Source organism: Zootoca vivipara, chromosome 8 (genome assembly GCF_965207765.1).
Source record: "Zootoca vivipara chromosome 8, rZooViv2.hap1.1, whole genome shotgun sequence".
Classification (NCBI taxonomy): Eukaryota; Metazoa; Chordata; class Lepidosauria; order Squamata; family Lacertidae; genus Zootoca; species Zootoca vivipara.
The window spans coordinates 3,790,659-3,806,906 of NC_142591.1; the positions used below are offsets into that span (position 1 = coordinate 3,790,659).

The 16,248-nt window shown below is 43.9% G+C and overlaps 2 protein-coding genes across 7 annotated transcripts in view; one reads left to right on the top strand and one right to left on the bottom strand.

Annotated features, from left to right (window-relative positions):
* The window catches only part of PSD2 (pleckstrin and Sec7 domain containing 2), a 41,957-nt gene extending 39,356 nt beyond the window's left edge, over positions 1-2,601 (top strand). The window contains exons 14-15 of the mRNA XM_088675980.1: positions 1,269-1,412; positions 2,253-2,601. Of these exons, the coding sequence (XP_088532106.1) occupies positions 1,269-1,412; positions 2,253-2,474 (366 nt within the window). The 3' untranslated portion in view covers positions 2,475-2,601. The remainder of the gene's footprint in view (positions 1-1,268; positions 1,413-2,252) is intronic.
* Positions 2,602-7,306: 4,705 nt separating this feature from the next.
* NRG2 (neuregulin 2) overlaps positions 7,307-16,248 on the bottom strand; it is a 117,362-nt gene continuing 108,420 nt past the window's right edge. For all 6 annotated transcript variants that reach the window (XM_088675002.1, XM_088674999.1, XM_060278136.2 and 3 more), the window contains 4 exons: positions 15,320-15,443; positions 13,675-13,802; positions 12,415-12,639; positions 7,307-11,454 (listed from right to left, as the gene is read on the bottom strand). In XM_088675002.1, coding sequence (XP_088531128.1) covers positions 10,803-11,454; positions 12,415-12,639; positions 13,675-13,802; positions 15,320-15,443 — 1,129 coding nt within the window. In that variant the 3' untranslated portion in view covers positions 7,307-10,802. The remainder of the gene's footprint in view (positions 11,455-12,414; positions 12,640-13,674; positions 13,803-15,319; positions 15,444-16,248) is intronic.

Consider the following 16,248-nt stretch of genomic DNA (forward strand, 5'->3'; position numbering starts at 1 on the left):
CTTCATCGTGGCCCATTTTTTCTTAATTTGCTCTTATTGTGCTTTTGATTGGATAATAGTGCTACAATGAAGCAAGATTGCAATCTGGGATAAAACAAACTGCCTGCCCTCTGTCCTCACCCTTCCCGACCTCTCTTGTTGAAGGGAAGAGGCATGTGGTGTCATTCTTGTGAACTTACCTTCCATGTCCCGGACTGCAGAATCCGGGACCGGCAGCCGTGTGACACCGGAAGTTGCGTCGACGTAACTTCCGGTGTCGCTTTGCCCTTCTATGGGCACCAAAAATGGCTGCCCTCGGCTTCGAAAGTCGCTTGTAGGCATGTCAGGAAGTGCGTCAACGCAACTTCCGGTGCGCTCTGCCCATCTATGGGCACAAAAAATGGCCGCCGCCGACACCGGAAGTCGCGTCTATGCACTTCCGGACATGCGTAGATGCGACTTTTGAAGCCGGCGGTGGACATTTTTGGTGCCCATAGAAGGGCAAATCGGAAAGAAAAAAAATGGCTGCCGGCAGGAGAAAATATGGAGAAAAACGGGAGACGAAGTGATACAGGGGACCAGCGGGAAAAGGTAAGTAAAAATGGGGGCTTCCCGGGGAAAACGGGGTACTTGGCAGCTATGCTTGTGAACCTGACTATTGCTTCCTCTCCAAGTCCTCCAAAATAGCTCTCCCACAAGAGGGAGCCAGGATCTTCCCACAGCTACCCTTTCACCCTTAGAGTGATTCCCTTGTGGCAACTTTGACATTAGGGTCAACTTGCTAGTGGTGATAGACCACCCATTACCTTCCACCATGTTTATTTATGTTATTTCTTTTCTTTAATATTCATTCTAAAACCATATCTAATATTTCCAAAACTATTTCTGCAGCATAAAGGTGGCAGACAATCAACACAATTAAAAATACAACGCAACACAATACAATCTAAAATGAGCAGAAGAAAGAAGTTTGAGAGATCACCCAGAAACCAGCTAAGCCTATGGGCTTTGTTGAAATAAAAGTTCTTGCCTCACAGAGGAGGCCAGGTAGAACTCCTGGGGCAGGGAGTTCCAGAGTCCAGAAAGCACTGCAGAGAGGTCCACCTGATATCTACTCACTAATTGAACCCTTGCTGGTGGCAGGATATAGAAAAGGCCTGATGACCCGGGTGGGCAGGCAGGCTCCGCTACAATGATCCCAAACCGTTCAGGGCACCCAATTCAGATATTTGCATACATGCTTATTTCTAAAGAACTTGAGTCAGTCTCTCTTCCTCCTCGCCTTCCAGGATGAGCAGCTACAGTCACATGAGAATAAAATGAGGCAAGTTGCAGATGAGTTAACGGAGCATAAACTACACCCAATAGTGAAAGGCCTGAAGTCGAAAGAGGCTGAAGAATATCGCCTGAAAGAGCATTACTTAATATTTGAGGTGAGGCTTTCCAGGTGACAAATGATCTGTGGGACAAAGATAGGATAAACCTGGAGAGAATGACTGGGGTTTTGGCTTGTCCAAAAGAGGTACACCTTCTCAAGTGCATGTAATGATGCTTGAGGAATTAAGCATTTGTGCATTTCAAGATGAAGGGATCTGATTAAGCCTTCCTGGACTAATCCTGGCATGGATCCAGATTTAGCTCTCCTTCAAAAGCTCAGTTCAATAATGAACCAAAATGTATTTCGAAATGCATATTTTGATAGAAAATATGCATGCAAGAGTAAGTCCACTTCTAAAGTACACTAATGGAAGCTCAAGCTGGAAGCCATTTTCCCCATCACTAGTCCTCCTTCCATACCATCGAATAAGCTAGCATGCTGCTCCTGTTGGAAAATGCACTGCAATTCCTCCTGTGCATGGTGGTTACATGCTGTGTCCTTGCTCTCAGGGAGTTGCTGTGGCAGAAACCAGGGCTGGTAGGTGTAAAAAGGAAGAAGAAAGGGAGAGAGGGAAGAAGGAGAACTCTTAAACCACCTCCTAATTACTTAACTTTTTAAAAAAGAATTAAATTTATATGGATTTTTAAAGAAGTTTCCCCAAAATTATTCAGATAAATGTGGGGATGGAGCAGATTTATATGTCAATTCATGTGATGTAATGAACCAGATTAGGGTCCTGTAGTCGCTCCCTTGCTGACACCTTACCCGTCCTTGAAGCAAACACATCTTCCTGGTCACAAAGAGAAATCCCCAGCACTTGTCTCTCTATCTATTGCTCTGGTCATTTCTGACTTTCTCTCTCAGGCTTTTTGGTCTGTTTCATTGTCCTTCACAGAAAAGCCGCTATGAGACTTACATCAATCTTCTGTGTGCGAAGATAAAGGCCGGGACAGATGATCTGGAAAAAATAGAAGCCAACCTCTTCACAATGGAAGCTGAAGACATTTCCTTGAGGAAGACTTACTCCAGCCCTTCCATAAGCCAAGGGCAGTTGACGGTGGTAAACAGCAAAGCAGAGAAAGACATGGTAGACCAGAACACTTCAGGTAACCAATAGGTTAAGGTAACCAGAAAGTGGTATCTTGTCCTCCTCAACTGAAACTTACGAGCACAATAGTTTCTTGGGTGTGCATTAAGTACATAATGCAAATACTACAGCAGAAAGAATTCAAAGAAGCTTCTCTTCTGGTGCTTAAGTATTCCAGGACCATAGACTGTCTGCACTGGTTATCACTGTCGACATTTCCCTTTACTGTGCATGCAATAAATGGACAAGTTTTCCATACAAGGATTGGGATGTTCTTTTGCCAGCTGTGTTTCCTTGTATAAACAGCTGGATTTTCCACTGAGCAACCGCTGCAGTGCTGTAGCAACATGGAGACACGACCAAATCTGTTCCTTTAACTACTACCAGTGCCACAGTCCTTAACAATATACAAGTCAAGAAATACTAGGACAGCAGATAAACAGAATCAATGGGCAGAATTTCTACAGGTACATGTAAAATCAAATGCTATCATCAGAACTCAATGAGTGGCCCGTGTTTTGCAATAACTGCATTATCTGCTCTACTGCCAAAATGTACGTAGTGTTTTAAAACTTGGTGTCAAATATATAACCTTGTAAAGGTAAGAGTGCCCAAAAGACGGGCAGGGAGAAAATAACTTTGCTATACAGGGATCTTAGCAGTGCTAAGTAACGTTTTGAATATTTAGTAGCTTAATGGACATTTCTTCTTCTCTTCTGTAACTAAATCCCAGCTGGCTGTGCACTCAGCCACCGTAAAGAGGGAATTCACTCTTGCTGCTTCTCTTGTGCCCCTTCCCTTCTGCTTCTGCTTCATGGGCATCCAGGCAACTGCAAGCTAAGTGACGTGCGTGGGGAGGGTGGGGGACCGAGCTGCTCATCGCAGATAGCTGTACATATTCCATTTTGCTGTAAGCATAAATATACTCGCTCAATGGGATGCTGTGCTTCTGTTCCTTTCTTGCTGTGGTAGAAGTGACTCCACTGCGTTTTCAAGGCCTTCAGCACTTTATTTACCGATCGACTCATTTCCATCTTCTTTTCTAGACATGCTCACAGTTAATCAAGTTCCAGTTTTAAAGGATCTTGTAGCTGCTAATTACAGTAATTTACAGTTTCTATTTTTGCAGCTTTTTAAGATGAAGATAGTAAAAGAGATTTGTTTGGGTTCTCACAGCTTTTGAGAATTTATAAATTGTTGAGTTTCCATGTTTCGTACCACCGGGGAAGCCGCCATCCTGTTTTGCCACCCCCCTTTTTAAATCTCTTTGTTTTTGTACAGTTTGATAGTTTTATTTGAAATGGTGAACTAAGAATCATGTACAAATGATGATGAACCTGTTAATAAAGTGGATTAATCCAAAACTCTGCCTGGTGCTCTTTCTGATGACTTTCGACAATTCAGCAGAAACGATACCCACACATATATTCCTCCACAGTGGAGGAAACTGCACGTTTATTCCTTTCGGGTGGGCTGAGGAACCCCAGCCCAGAAAGAGTCACCCTTTCAGTTTAGCCTGCAAAGAGATGTGGATTGCTGAAACAGGTTTCCGGGTATTTCATCTCCACTTCAGAGTTTAGAAAGAACAACAGGCTGGTGCAAGTTACAAATATGTACAAGAACACTATCATATTCCCTCTTCCCCTGGCGGGTAATAAATGATTATTACTATTATTACTTAGGGTTAGGGCTAGGGTTGGGAAGACCCTCCAACTTTAGTTTTGTTACCCAAATTCTCAGGCTCCCAAGATAGCACAAACTCAAATTCTATCTGATCATGAACTTGACCACTGAATTCCCAGTTTTCCCTGACTACCACCACATGCATATCCACATTGCTTCCTCCTTAATGGTAAAGGTAAAGGGACCCCTGACCATTAGGTCCAGTCTTGGCCGACTCTGGGGTTGCGCGCTCATCTCACATTATTGGCCGAGGGAGCCGGCGTATAGCTTCCAGGTCATGTGGCCAGCATGACAAAGCCACTTCTGGAGAACCAGAGCAGCACACGGAAACGCCGTTTACCTTCCCGCTGTCGCGGTTCCTATTTATCTACTTGCATTTTTGACGTGCTTTCGAACTACTAGGTTGTTAGGAGCTGGGACCAAGCAACGGGAGCTCACCCCGTCACAGGGATTCGAACCGCCGACCTTCTGATCAGCAAGCCCGAGGCTCAGTGGTTTAACCCACAGCGCCACCTGGGCTTCCTCCTTAGATTCGTTATTATTATTGTTTAGTTGTTTAGTCGTGTCCTCATGGACCAGAGCACACCAGGCACTCCTGTCTTCCACTCATAGCTGCCAAGTTTTCCCTTTTTTTAAGGGAAATTCCCTTATGCTGAATAGGCTTCCTCATGAGAAAAGGGAAAAGTTGGCAGCTATGCTTCCACTGCCTCCCGCAGTTTGGTTGTTGTTATTGTTATTGCTGTTGTTGTTATTATTATTATTAGCACCCACTTTTCCTCCCCTCTCTTTCATCCTGGGAAAAAAGGTGTGGTTTCTTGGTCTTGGCTAGCTGCAGGGCCCTGGAAAGTCATCTTACTGCAAGCTCTTTTCCCCAGACTTCCTGGCACCAAGGAAACTGGAGCTCTCTACACACCCAGCTAGGCACCCACAAGTGTACACCTGCTGAGCCAGGAGCACAAGCCAATTACATTGCTCCCCCAGAGCGCCCCAAGGGGGGAAAACCCACAATTGCAGGAACAAACAATTATCTGGGCACCTCACAGAGATGTGAAAAGAGATAGAATGAAATGTCTGTTAGCCATTTAGGGGCTGTCTGGCTGAAGCTACAACCCTGTGCAAGTTCGCCCAAGCACTCTGCTAAGCTATTCACACCCACCCCTCCCCATTGTTCAGACAGAGGCACTAGCCTTCCTGAGAAATGTGAGGATGGAGGGAGAGGGGTGGAGGAATTAACTGAATTGCCCACCCCCTCATTGCTCATGGGACTTGGTGAGCTCTTAGTTGTTCTCTCTATAAAAGCCAGCTGCCATATCTAGTGTGACTCCAACAAACTCAGAATGGATGATGAGGATGAAAAGCTGGGACTATTCAGGCCTTCCTCCCACAATGCCTAATGTCACAAGTAACAACAACAACAAAACTTGGCAAACATTCATAAACTGCCCCCCCCCGGAAATGCCATATTTTCCCATCTATAAGACGCCCCCATGTATAAGACGGCCTCTATTTTTTGAGCCCCAAATTAAGAAATAAATATTTTAAACACCAAACAGAACAACTTTGATATTTTATTAAATATTCAAAACACCGGTATATTTAGTACCATATATTTAAGCATCAAACAGTGAGGCAAGCTGTGTAATGGTGGCTGCTCCTGTCAGCTCAGGGTAACACCACTATAGCTCCAGCGCCAGCTCTCCTGCCTGTGTGTTGCACTTTTGTCTCAGTATTTATGGTATGTACCGTATTTATTTCATGAGCGCCGGCAGGCGCGAACGCTGATCGAGGAGCTGTGACAGCCAGAACTGCCTGAGTGAGTACGCTTGGGGAATTGGGTGGGGGATCTGGGTAGCCAGGGGGTGGCTGAGGGAACCGGGTGGAAGGGACAATGTCCGGAGTGGGGGCTGCTGGGGGCGGGGAGTACAACATACCTGCCAAGTTGCTGTCAGAGAGATAAGGGAAATAGCAGACCGGAAGTAGCGCTGCCGCCATTTTGGAACTGGGCGGAGCATGCTCAGAAGTGACTTTTGATGCTGCTTTGCCCAGTTCCAAAATGGCCACCGCGCCAGAAGTCGCACTGCAGCCATTTTGGAACTGGGCAGAACAGCATCAAAAGTCGCTATTGAGCATGCTCCGCCCAGTTCCAAAATGGCCGCTGCGCCAGAATAAACCGGGGAAAAACAAAAAAATCCATTTTTTCAGCTAGGAACAGCTGGAGAAACGGGAAATTCCTGGGGAAAACGGGAGACTTGGCAGCTATGGAGTACAAGGCCAGGGTTTGTCATGAGGCCAATAGTGAGGGGAGGCTGGGGGGGGGAGAATATGGATGGTGGCATCATATATTTAATTGCAACATCCCATATATAAGATGACCCCCCAATTTTAAACTTAAAAAATTTGCGGGAAAATATTTTCTTATATACGGAAAAATATGGTAGCTTACGTATAATTTTTTTAAAAAAACTCGGTTCCAAATTCAGACTCCATTGCGTTCCATGTTCATACTGGAGTCTGAGAGTCAACTTCACCCCCCGCTAGCCACTGAAGTAATAGAATGTGTCCCAAACCCAGGTGCAAAGAGTCACATGGGGGTCATGTGACATCAGCAAAGGTGGCACTGCCTATCTGCCTCTCTCACACACACCCTGTGGAAGCCCATGGAGTGAGATGAGGTCATCGTGCAGCTCTTGGTAGACACGTAATCTCAGAGCCATGACTTCAAGCTCCACGTCGGCAAGAGAGTCCTGCATTGCAGAGAGTTGGACCAGCTGACCCTTGTCCAACTGCAATTCTCTGATTCCATGAAATCCAAGCAGGTTTTTGGAGCAGCATCCTTTCCTTCCAGGCTTCCCTTCACTCTATGCCACAATGTAGCCTTGTTTTAAGGGTATTTTAGGAGCCATGCTCCCCTGCGCCATTTCCCCTCAGGAGTGTGTGAGAGAGAGTCTGGAGCTTGGCTAGACTCTGTATGCAATCATTTTTATTTCTGTATGTAATAATTGCTGGCTTCTTATGTTGTGGGCATTCCTAAGTGTTTATTTGGTTTAATTGCACAAGCAATCTGCAAATGCTTGTTGTATCACAGCAAAGAAAAACGCTTACGAAGCTTTAGTGAAAACTAGACTCTTGGCAGTTATATATATAAAACAAGGCAATGTGTTAAAGAAATCAGGCAGATGCAGATAAGAAATCTGTTCTATTAGGTAGGCGTAATAAAACCTATGTAGAAATGCATGAAAACATTAAAATAACTTTATGGGCTCTTTGGTGAATGAATCTGCATATGATGTTTCACGCAAAGGAAAGCAGAAGTCGCATAAAATCTCAATAAATCTAGAATAAACCCCAACGTACCTGTCCATCTTTTTACAAAATGTCAAAAGGGGAATGGGATACCAAAAATGGCTATTAGGGCTGCACTTGCTGCTTAAAGACTGCACCACTTCCATCCTGTCAAACATTTCAGAGATTTTTTTTCTAAAAAGGCACTCTGTGCTCAGAGCAAGGAAGAGCACACACAAACACACATTTTGCTGCTGGTGTATGCAGCACTAATAAACTACTCCAAACAAAACTCATCTTTCAAACGTTTCATTTCATGATGGATCTGGTTGTAGTTATGACAAAATATAGCTGCCATTTCAACGCACTCAGCAGGTATCACACACTTCTACCCGCTAGGTCCAGGGCCTTGTGCTCCAGCCTGAAAAACTCATGATTTTCAACATAGCCTCATCTGAGGTCAGCGCTGGCTCCTGTGTCTTTTACCCAGTGCGAACAACAAGGCTCCCTGTTGATGAAACTCAATGGAACTTCAGTACCTTACTGGAGTCTAGACAGAGCTGCATTTTATTGCAAAATCATGATTCAGAGTGTGATTTGAGAATAGATTTTCATAAGTTTTCTCCTGTTCAAAGGCTGAACCTACACCAGAAAAAGGAAATAGGAACTTCCTGAGGCTCATGACATCTCAGCTATCCAGACATCAATATACTTACCTGTATGACGTGGGCATTGGAACAATGACTTTCCCTGCTTGGAGGTTGGAGGGAGAAGGGGTATTTATTTTCTTTTGTAGTTTAAGCTCATTGTTTGCAGAATATAAAAAGTGAGGTTATTCATTTTGCAAAACCCTTTTTTTTTTAAAAAAAAAGAACTGGCTGAACAAGCCATAAAATGGTAGGTGCATTCAAATCCTATGCTATTTTTTTCCCAGAGGAAATTTGTACAGGAGTGCAGCTTTAATACGATTGCAATTTTATGCCAATTTGGGACAGATTATTGGTGTGTCAGAACCGGGGATGGAGGGGAGATTCAATTTGCTACACGTCGGAAGCCTAAACCCTCAAATTCACACTTTCTGGAACAATATGTGAACTGAAATATAACTATCCTTTGAAATTTGCACTTATCTGAATTTTGCAATGCAATTCTCCAACCAACTAATGCTTTTTAAAAATGATATATTACAGGAAAGTGTGCACAGAATTACCATTGTTGTTGTTAAAAATAATATATTAGTCAAGATAACAAAGAAAAAGGAATTATATTAAGGGGAATTGCTTGCAAAAAATGTGTACAATAGTCAAAATTGTGTATAAAATGTGTTTATTAGGAGAAATTCACACTAAAATGAAAATGTGTTTTTTTATTTTAAAAAAATCACACATTCCTGCAAATTGTGGAGAACTGAATTCAGGATTGGAAAAATGAAAAACTGAGATATCTGAGATTGATAGATCCTTCCATCCCTAGTCAGAATTGGCTTTGACAGCCCAGAAGGAAAGGGATGGTGATTAGGCCAGGTCTGCTATTACAAAATCAGAGAACTTTAGTCTAGATCCAATTGAGACCTATAATGGCTCCCAGTCTTTCATTTTCTCTCTCACCACTGACTGTGAAATTGATTTTAGAATCTTGGTAGTCATTTCTTACTTTTATTTATAATATTTAAAAAGTTCAAGTGTTAAACAGTCAAGAGTTCTGACATTCAGACAATCCAGAGCATTTTTTTCTTTTCTTTTTTACAATCATCTTTATGACAAATTAGCAGCGTTTCTATTGGACCCTGTTGTGGATGAGGAACAAAGGGTTTTAAAGTACTTTATTGCTAAAAGTTAAAAGAAATACACTGGCAATTGTATTTTAATCTTCTCAGTCACAGCTTCTCCATGCATCCAATCTACAGTATCTGAAATGCAAAGGACATGCAGAAGTCAAAAGAGAAAAAAAGAAAAGAGGCAGGCTAGGATGTAAACCAGGGGGCCCCACGAGGAACGGAAAGGAATGGAGGGATCTCTCTCGGCCATGGGAGTTCTCTTGCCAGTTGTACAAAGAAGTTGTCTCAGAGCTGCTAGTGACACAATGGGATGCTGTGCGGCTGTCTAAAATATAGAGATACTGGTATATATTTTTAAGAAAGTCATTATGAAACGCCAGAACGTTGCAATAACAACTGTCTTTACAAAACATGGCACACTGGTAGTGGCATTTATTTTGTTTCTTTTTGGGGGGGGGGAGGTAGCGGCAAGAGCTAGCATGCTGATGACGCTACTTGTGACAAGGAGGAGGAGGAGACAGCTAGTGCTCGGGGTGATGTACTTCAAGAGATTGTTAGCTCACTTTGGGCTTTTAAAATAGGTGCGCACATGTCATCAACAGCCCCTGGACCTTCCAAGTTTGTTTTATGACCAAGCCAGCATCAGCATCTGGGCTGCACCTTTTTTTGGCTCTGAAGAACAGACAGCAGATGCTCAGAGTCACTGATGAACAGCTAGCGCTTGTGCTCAGTAGCAGGGCTGAAGCAGATCTCAGAATCGGCATTTCTTGAAGTAGTCCTATTTAACCACACTGTTTCGAAGTATTTAATTTGTTTGATTATCTGGTTTCCCCTTGCTCATGGATCTGTTTAGAATAAGCGCTATATTGTAAGGGCCGTTGCTACTGTGTGCTTTTTTCACTTCCTACTTATCTTGTATTTAAAAACGTAATTACCAGTACATATTATTTTCCCTGAAAGGGAAAGGTACTTATGGAAACATTGACACATATGTGTGTGTGTATGTGTGTGTGTGTGTGTGTGTGTGTGTGTGTGTGTGTGTGAGAGAGAGAGAGAGAGAGAGAGAGAGAGAGAGAGAGAGAGAGCACAAAAGAGAAAGTGTATGTGTGCGCAACACTTTAAAAGCACTAGATTACCAACATCCAAATATCAAGCAATTTAAAAGGGTGTTCTTCTTCAAATGGAAAAGTGCTTATTAAAATATTCCATAACAACTTGTCCTGAACATAAAGCTCATGATCTCAAGAATGCTTAAATGTAATTTTCATTGTGGACTCTGGCATTAGCGTACAGCAAAAGGCACCACGATTTTTTTTTAAATGATTTGTAAGTAGTCAAAAATTGGCCCATCTCTTCCAATTTTTTTTGTTGATTTCTTCTTTTCTCAGAAGCTGTAAATCAAGATGTTACGTATAAATAGAGATTCCTTATAAAAAGGTCTTTGCCATTAGCTATTATAAGACATCATTGCTAAAATGAAAATAAAACATTTCATATTTTTTTTCTTTTTTTATATATAAAATAAAAATTTGTCTTTTCTGTTGTTCCTCTCCCCCCCCCTTCCTCGGTCCTGGTGTGTTCATGGGAGTGGGCATGAGGAAGAGTCGGTGTGGCCTCTAAGGGGGTGCTGAATCTTGGTTGGATCTGCTATTATGTGTCGGTTGGCTTCCTCCCTGTGTGTTGCATCTGTCGAAGGAATAGTAAGTCCTGCTCTCGGCCAGGCGATACAGAGGGGGTGAATCAGGGTCCATTGCCTCCATGTTTCTCATACTTAAGAAAGGAGTGCTCTCGGCCACCAGCTCCTCATCAGATTCGCTGTACGAGGCGCTGCTCACTGAAAAGGAGTCTCTAAGCATTTTGCCCCTGTGTGACAGGTGCCCATTCAGTTTAGATTTTCTCCACCGCCTGCTGTTGCTGCCCGTTCTCTTTGGCTGATCTAGTGCAGAGATGTACTCGTGCGTCGTCTCATATTCATCGTCCTCCGTGATGCGGAAGGGGCTGGAGGGCATGCTCCCCGTGCTCTCGTTCAGGTAGCTCCTTCTTTGGTAGTAACTCTCGTACCTTTGCATATCTTGGGAAGGGATCTGGTACCTTCGGAGCAATGGCTGCTGTTCCTCCACCTGGAAACTAATGGATGCTGCAGGAGGCAGGGAGACTGCATGAGCTGAATTAGGAGAAGTGATCTCAAAGGTGGGCATGTGGGCTGATACTGAGCAATGGAAGTCAACCGGCGACAGGCGTGCTGGGGTGGTCAAGGCAGATACGTACCTAGAAGAAGAAACAAGGGCATTGGGATCAAGCCGAAGTGTCACAATGAAAAGCTCCCCACCCTACCCCGTTTAGCACACAACTTTAAATCCAGCCTGAGTTAATGCTTTCTAATAGCCCAACTTGCACATAAATATTTTTCCTGTTTGTCTGTGTGTTTTATTTACAATGAGATAGAAAGAGGTGGCAGGGAGAAAGTCATCGTCCCCGGGGCCTGGGAAGAATGACCACACTGACAGGAGCAAGGTGGGAATTCTCATGGAGTTCGGTCAAATGAACCTAATGGTCAGGGGTCCCTTTACCTTTACCTACCTTTATTGTCAATGCACATCCACATTTACCACATTTACCTTTCACGCCACACTTTCTTCACTCTCCTGGTCTATGTCCAAGTGTTGTTGTTGTTGTTGTTGTTGTTGTTGTTGTTGTTGTTGTTGTCATCCCACTGCTTTCCCTAAGAAAATCTGCTCTTTATTGCTGAATCAGAGCAAATGGCAATTCAAGTTTTCCACAGAATGCCATTTACTCCAATTCAGCATTAAGCAGCAAGGTTTTTGCAGGGAAAGCAGTGGGGCAAACAAACAAAACTGTCGGACACAGACCTGGAAAGCCCAGACCTAGAAATGCAGAGCAAAAGTAAGTGTGGACGACCCCTTAGCCATTATCCTACATGACCTTTTAATGTGTGTGTGTGTGCGCGCGCGCGCACTCGTGCACTCGTGCACTCGTGTATGTGTGTTGCAAACAAAAACAAAAACCTTTAACTCAGTTTATTCATCTTGACTCTGGAATTGATGCTCAAAGCTCTCACCCTCCCTCTCCTTCTCTCTCACAGTTTCATGAGAGAGACTGGACATTGTGCGAGGGGGAACTTTTCTCTGCTTTTCAGGTCTGTGAAACACCAGCCATACTGACAAGCAAGTGGGAATAGCAAGCGAAAATAACAACAGAAAACGAGACCTCTCACTATGTGGCGAGTCTCGAAGGGAATCCACCGAGTCTCTGTATTGCATCATGGGGATCCTTTGCTCCTCGCGAGCATAGGCAGCCTCTCTCCGAGCGCGAGCCTCCACGCAGGCAGGGCTGTTGCAGTTGCTGGTTCCCACTGAAGACAGCATAATCCCAGACTGGCAGTCTGAACTCAGGCTTTCTGTCTGCTCCAAGCTCCAAGTGTGGCTTCCGTGTCTGCAGATCAAACCAGAGCAAGACGTGACTTCTGATCCCTCCCAGCAGCCTCATACGGCATAGATCCACCCAAATTACTTAGCAGGCTTGACTTGTGAGAGAATAAAATGGGCTAACGCCATGCATGCAGCTCTAAGCTTCTTGGAGAAAGAGGATGGGGTAGAAAGGAGGCTGTGCCCTGTGTTACCTACCCCAAGAGAATGTTGCTTTTCGCCACACCGGGAAATGGGCTTTGCATATACATGGGCATGGAGGGGTTAAGAGCACAGAGTTCCATGCGGAGCATTTTCTTTGGGACCCACATCACCCCTTCCACCATTCCTTCTGAGTGCTCAAACCCTCTCAGAGCTGGACAGAAACACTCAAAGGGGCATAACCATAGCTGCCAAGTCTCCCGTTTTCCCCGGGAAATCCCCGTTTTTCCAGCTGTTCCTAGCTGAAAAAAACGGATTTTTTTTGTCCCCCCCCCCCGGTTTATTCTGGCGCGACGGCCATTTTGGAACTCGGCGGAGCATGCTCAGAAGCGACTTTTGATGCTGCTCTGCCCAGTTCCAAAATGGCTGCAGTGCAATTTCTGGCGCGTTGGCCATTTTGAAACTGGGCAAAGCAGCATCAAAAGTCACTTCTGAGCATGCTCCGCCTAGTTCCAAAATGGCGGCAGCGCTACTTCCGGTCTGCTATTTCCGACCCGGTCCCTTATTTCTCTGACAGCAACTTGGCAGGTATGGGCATAACTGGTTTTTAGAGAGAGCGCCAGGCTGCTCCCCCCTTCCTGACTGCCTCTGCCTCTAGAAAGACAAGAGGACCCTGCTAGCATGAGGGAGGTGAGATCTGAAAGCAAAATGCCACAGGCACAAGCAAAAGTCAATTACTGAAATTAAACTGTTGCAAAGGAGGCCAGAGGCCTGCAAGGAACATTTCCATCATGTCATTAACTGAAGGGCTTTTCTGCACTCCCAGATGTTGGCATCTGCACAGATCAATAGGCAGGTAAGTTAAGACAAAGCTGAGTTTTGAAGCTGGGATGTGGAGTACCTTTGCCTTGAAGTCGGAGACCCCGTGGAGCACGGGTGGGATGGTGAGCAAGAATGGCTCCCTGAAAAAGTGGTCTCTGCTTCCCTTCGTATGACATGCTCGGTAGCAGGAACGTTTTTCGACATATACTGGGTGGAGAGTCACAAATTATCTGACATCAATTTTAAGCTGAAAACATTGTTTTATTTATAGGCTTGTTATAAACCATACTACATTATACTACATTATGCTTTACAGAGGATAAGAATTAGGCCAGCCAATTCAGATTGCCCTAAATATGCTTGACTTTTGTTCTTCAATTTCAGAACCTCCAAAACAATTAGCCTGCCTGGAAGTGCTGCTTCTGATTGCTTTTAAAAGCTTATGACCTTGTAATGCTAATCTCTTGGCGCTGGCATCTCCCCAGCAGCAAAGCACAAAACACCAAAGATGCAGAGCAACACAGATCACCAGAGGAGACAACTTGCATATAACAGCAATAGTTGCATCACCCGAGCAAAAAAACCGATCTCTTTAGAGATATTTAAGCCTTGCCAAAATATTAAGCCAGGGAGGAAATGAAACCCCTTTCCACACACCAAATAGCACCAACTGAAATGCATAGATGCTCATCTCAGGCTACCCAAATGAAGCTGACACTTATTATCATGTTTAATTCCTACCCAGCCTTTTAGCCCAGGACAGGGCTCTCAAAGCTGCATATGACAAAAAGCAGTAAGATTAAATTGCAATTTTTAAAAGAAACAGCTATAATAGCAAATTGGAATTCTCCAATCAATTGAGCCAAAGGTGGGGGCTGCTGCATGATGAAGGCCCATAGCTGCCAAGTTCTCCCTTTTTTTAAGGGATTTTCCCTTATGCTGAATAGGCTTCCTCGCGAGAAAAGGGAAAACTTGGCAGCTATGTGAAGGCCCTCCCCCGCTATCCTTAGAGGACAGCATTGCAAGGCGGCTGGGGGGGGGGAGCAGCCTGAAGACACACCGTGGCTGTCAAAGTGGGCAGCACAAAGGATGGAAGGATCTGCAAATTTCAGTGATCTCCACATTTCATTTTCCAATCTTAAATTCAGCTCTCCACATTTCCACAGCAATGAAAATTATTCAGCGTTTTTGTGTGAGTTTCTCCAAACCGACTTTTTAAAGTGCAGTTTTACATAATGCACACACTTTTGCAAGCAATTTGTCCTAATACGATGCATTTTTATATTATCTCCACACTAACAGGCTCCTTTTTCATGCAAACCTTTACTGTGAATATATGCATATTTGTAAACACCGTTTGACTGGAGAAATACATCACAAAATTCAGTTAATTGCCAATTTTGAAGGAAGGTTCTGTGTTTTGGTTCTCAGATTGTTCTAGAAAGTGTGAATTTGATAGATCCACCTCTAAACGCAATGAATTTTCTCCCCTGTCCCTAGGCAACACACCAGGTGTGTTCGTGGGCTGCTGCTTGCCCACTCGGCTGCTATGCACCTGCAGGGACTTGAAGTAGCAAGCTCTGTGCCTTTGTCTCTCAGTGTCCTTTTCTCCCTTCCTCACATATAGCAGCACCATTTCCCTCTCTGTCCTTGATCTATCCCCTCCCCCCATTGCCATTTAAGAGGTTCCCACACCCTGAATTTTTTTTAAAAAAGCTACTTACATCAGCCATCTGAATTTCCTCAGGGTCCAGCCGGGGGTGACTAGGTCCGTTTGCAAGGTTTCTGTTCTGATGGGCTGGACACATATTTTGCCGCAAATGGTTATGCATTTGATTCCTCTGTTTTCTAAAGAGTTAAACAGATTAATACATTTTACTGATGTTTGCCTTCACCCCGAAAAGATAATCAGATACGAATAGGGGAATAAAATGACGAAATGTTCTTTGAGGATTGGAAACCTTTGTAGAATATCTAAAGAACTATTGTAATTCCAGGAAAATGCCAGTGGGATTTGAAATAAGAGCAACAGTAGAAAGACATTAATGCCAATAACTTAGGATGTACATATGGAGTGTTATAAGTTAAAATATACAGCATTAAACATAGAACATCATGGAGGAAGGGATGGGAAGTCAATGGAAAAATTAAATGTATTGTTGATGGCAAAGTATGTAAACCTTTGAAAATGAAATGGACATTAAAAAAAATAGGGAAATAAAAAGTTTGACAATGATCAGCTCTTTTTACTGCATCCTCGTGCCAAGGAAGACAGGGTCCCCCTTGGACAAGCAGCTGGGAATTAGAAATTTTGGCTTGCGCTCAATCTTTGCAGTTTGCATATGGGAACTTTATCAAATTAGATAAGACACTGGAGATGCATGAAGAGAACAGTAGTGCAATTACTTCAGCTGGAAGTTGTTCTTAGCACTACTTAGCAGGCATCCCCAAACTTCGGCCCTCCAGATGTTTTGGACTACAATTCCCATCTTCCCCGACTACTGGTCCTGTTAGCTAGGGATCATGGGAGTTGTAGGCCAAAACATCTGGAGGGCCGCAGTTTGGGGATGCCTGCTTTAGAGGCATGGTTTTCCATTTGTGCATTGATGTATTGAGAGAGGGAGCCTATTGGCTTACATATGGTTTCAATTTC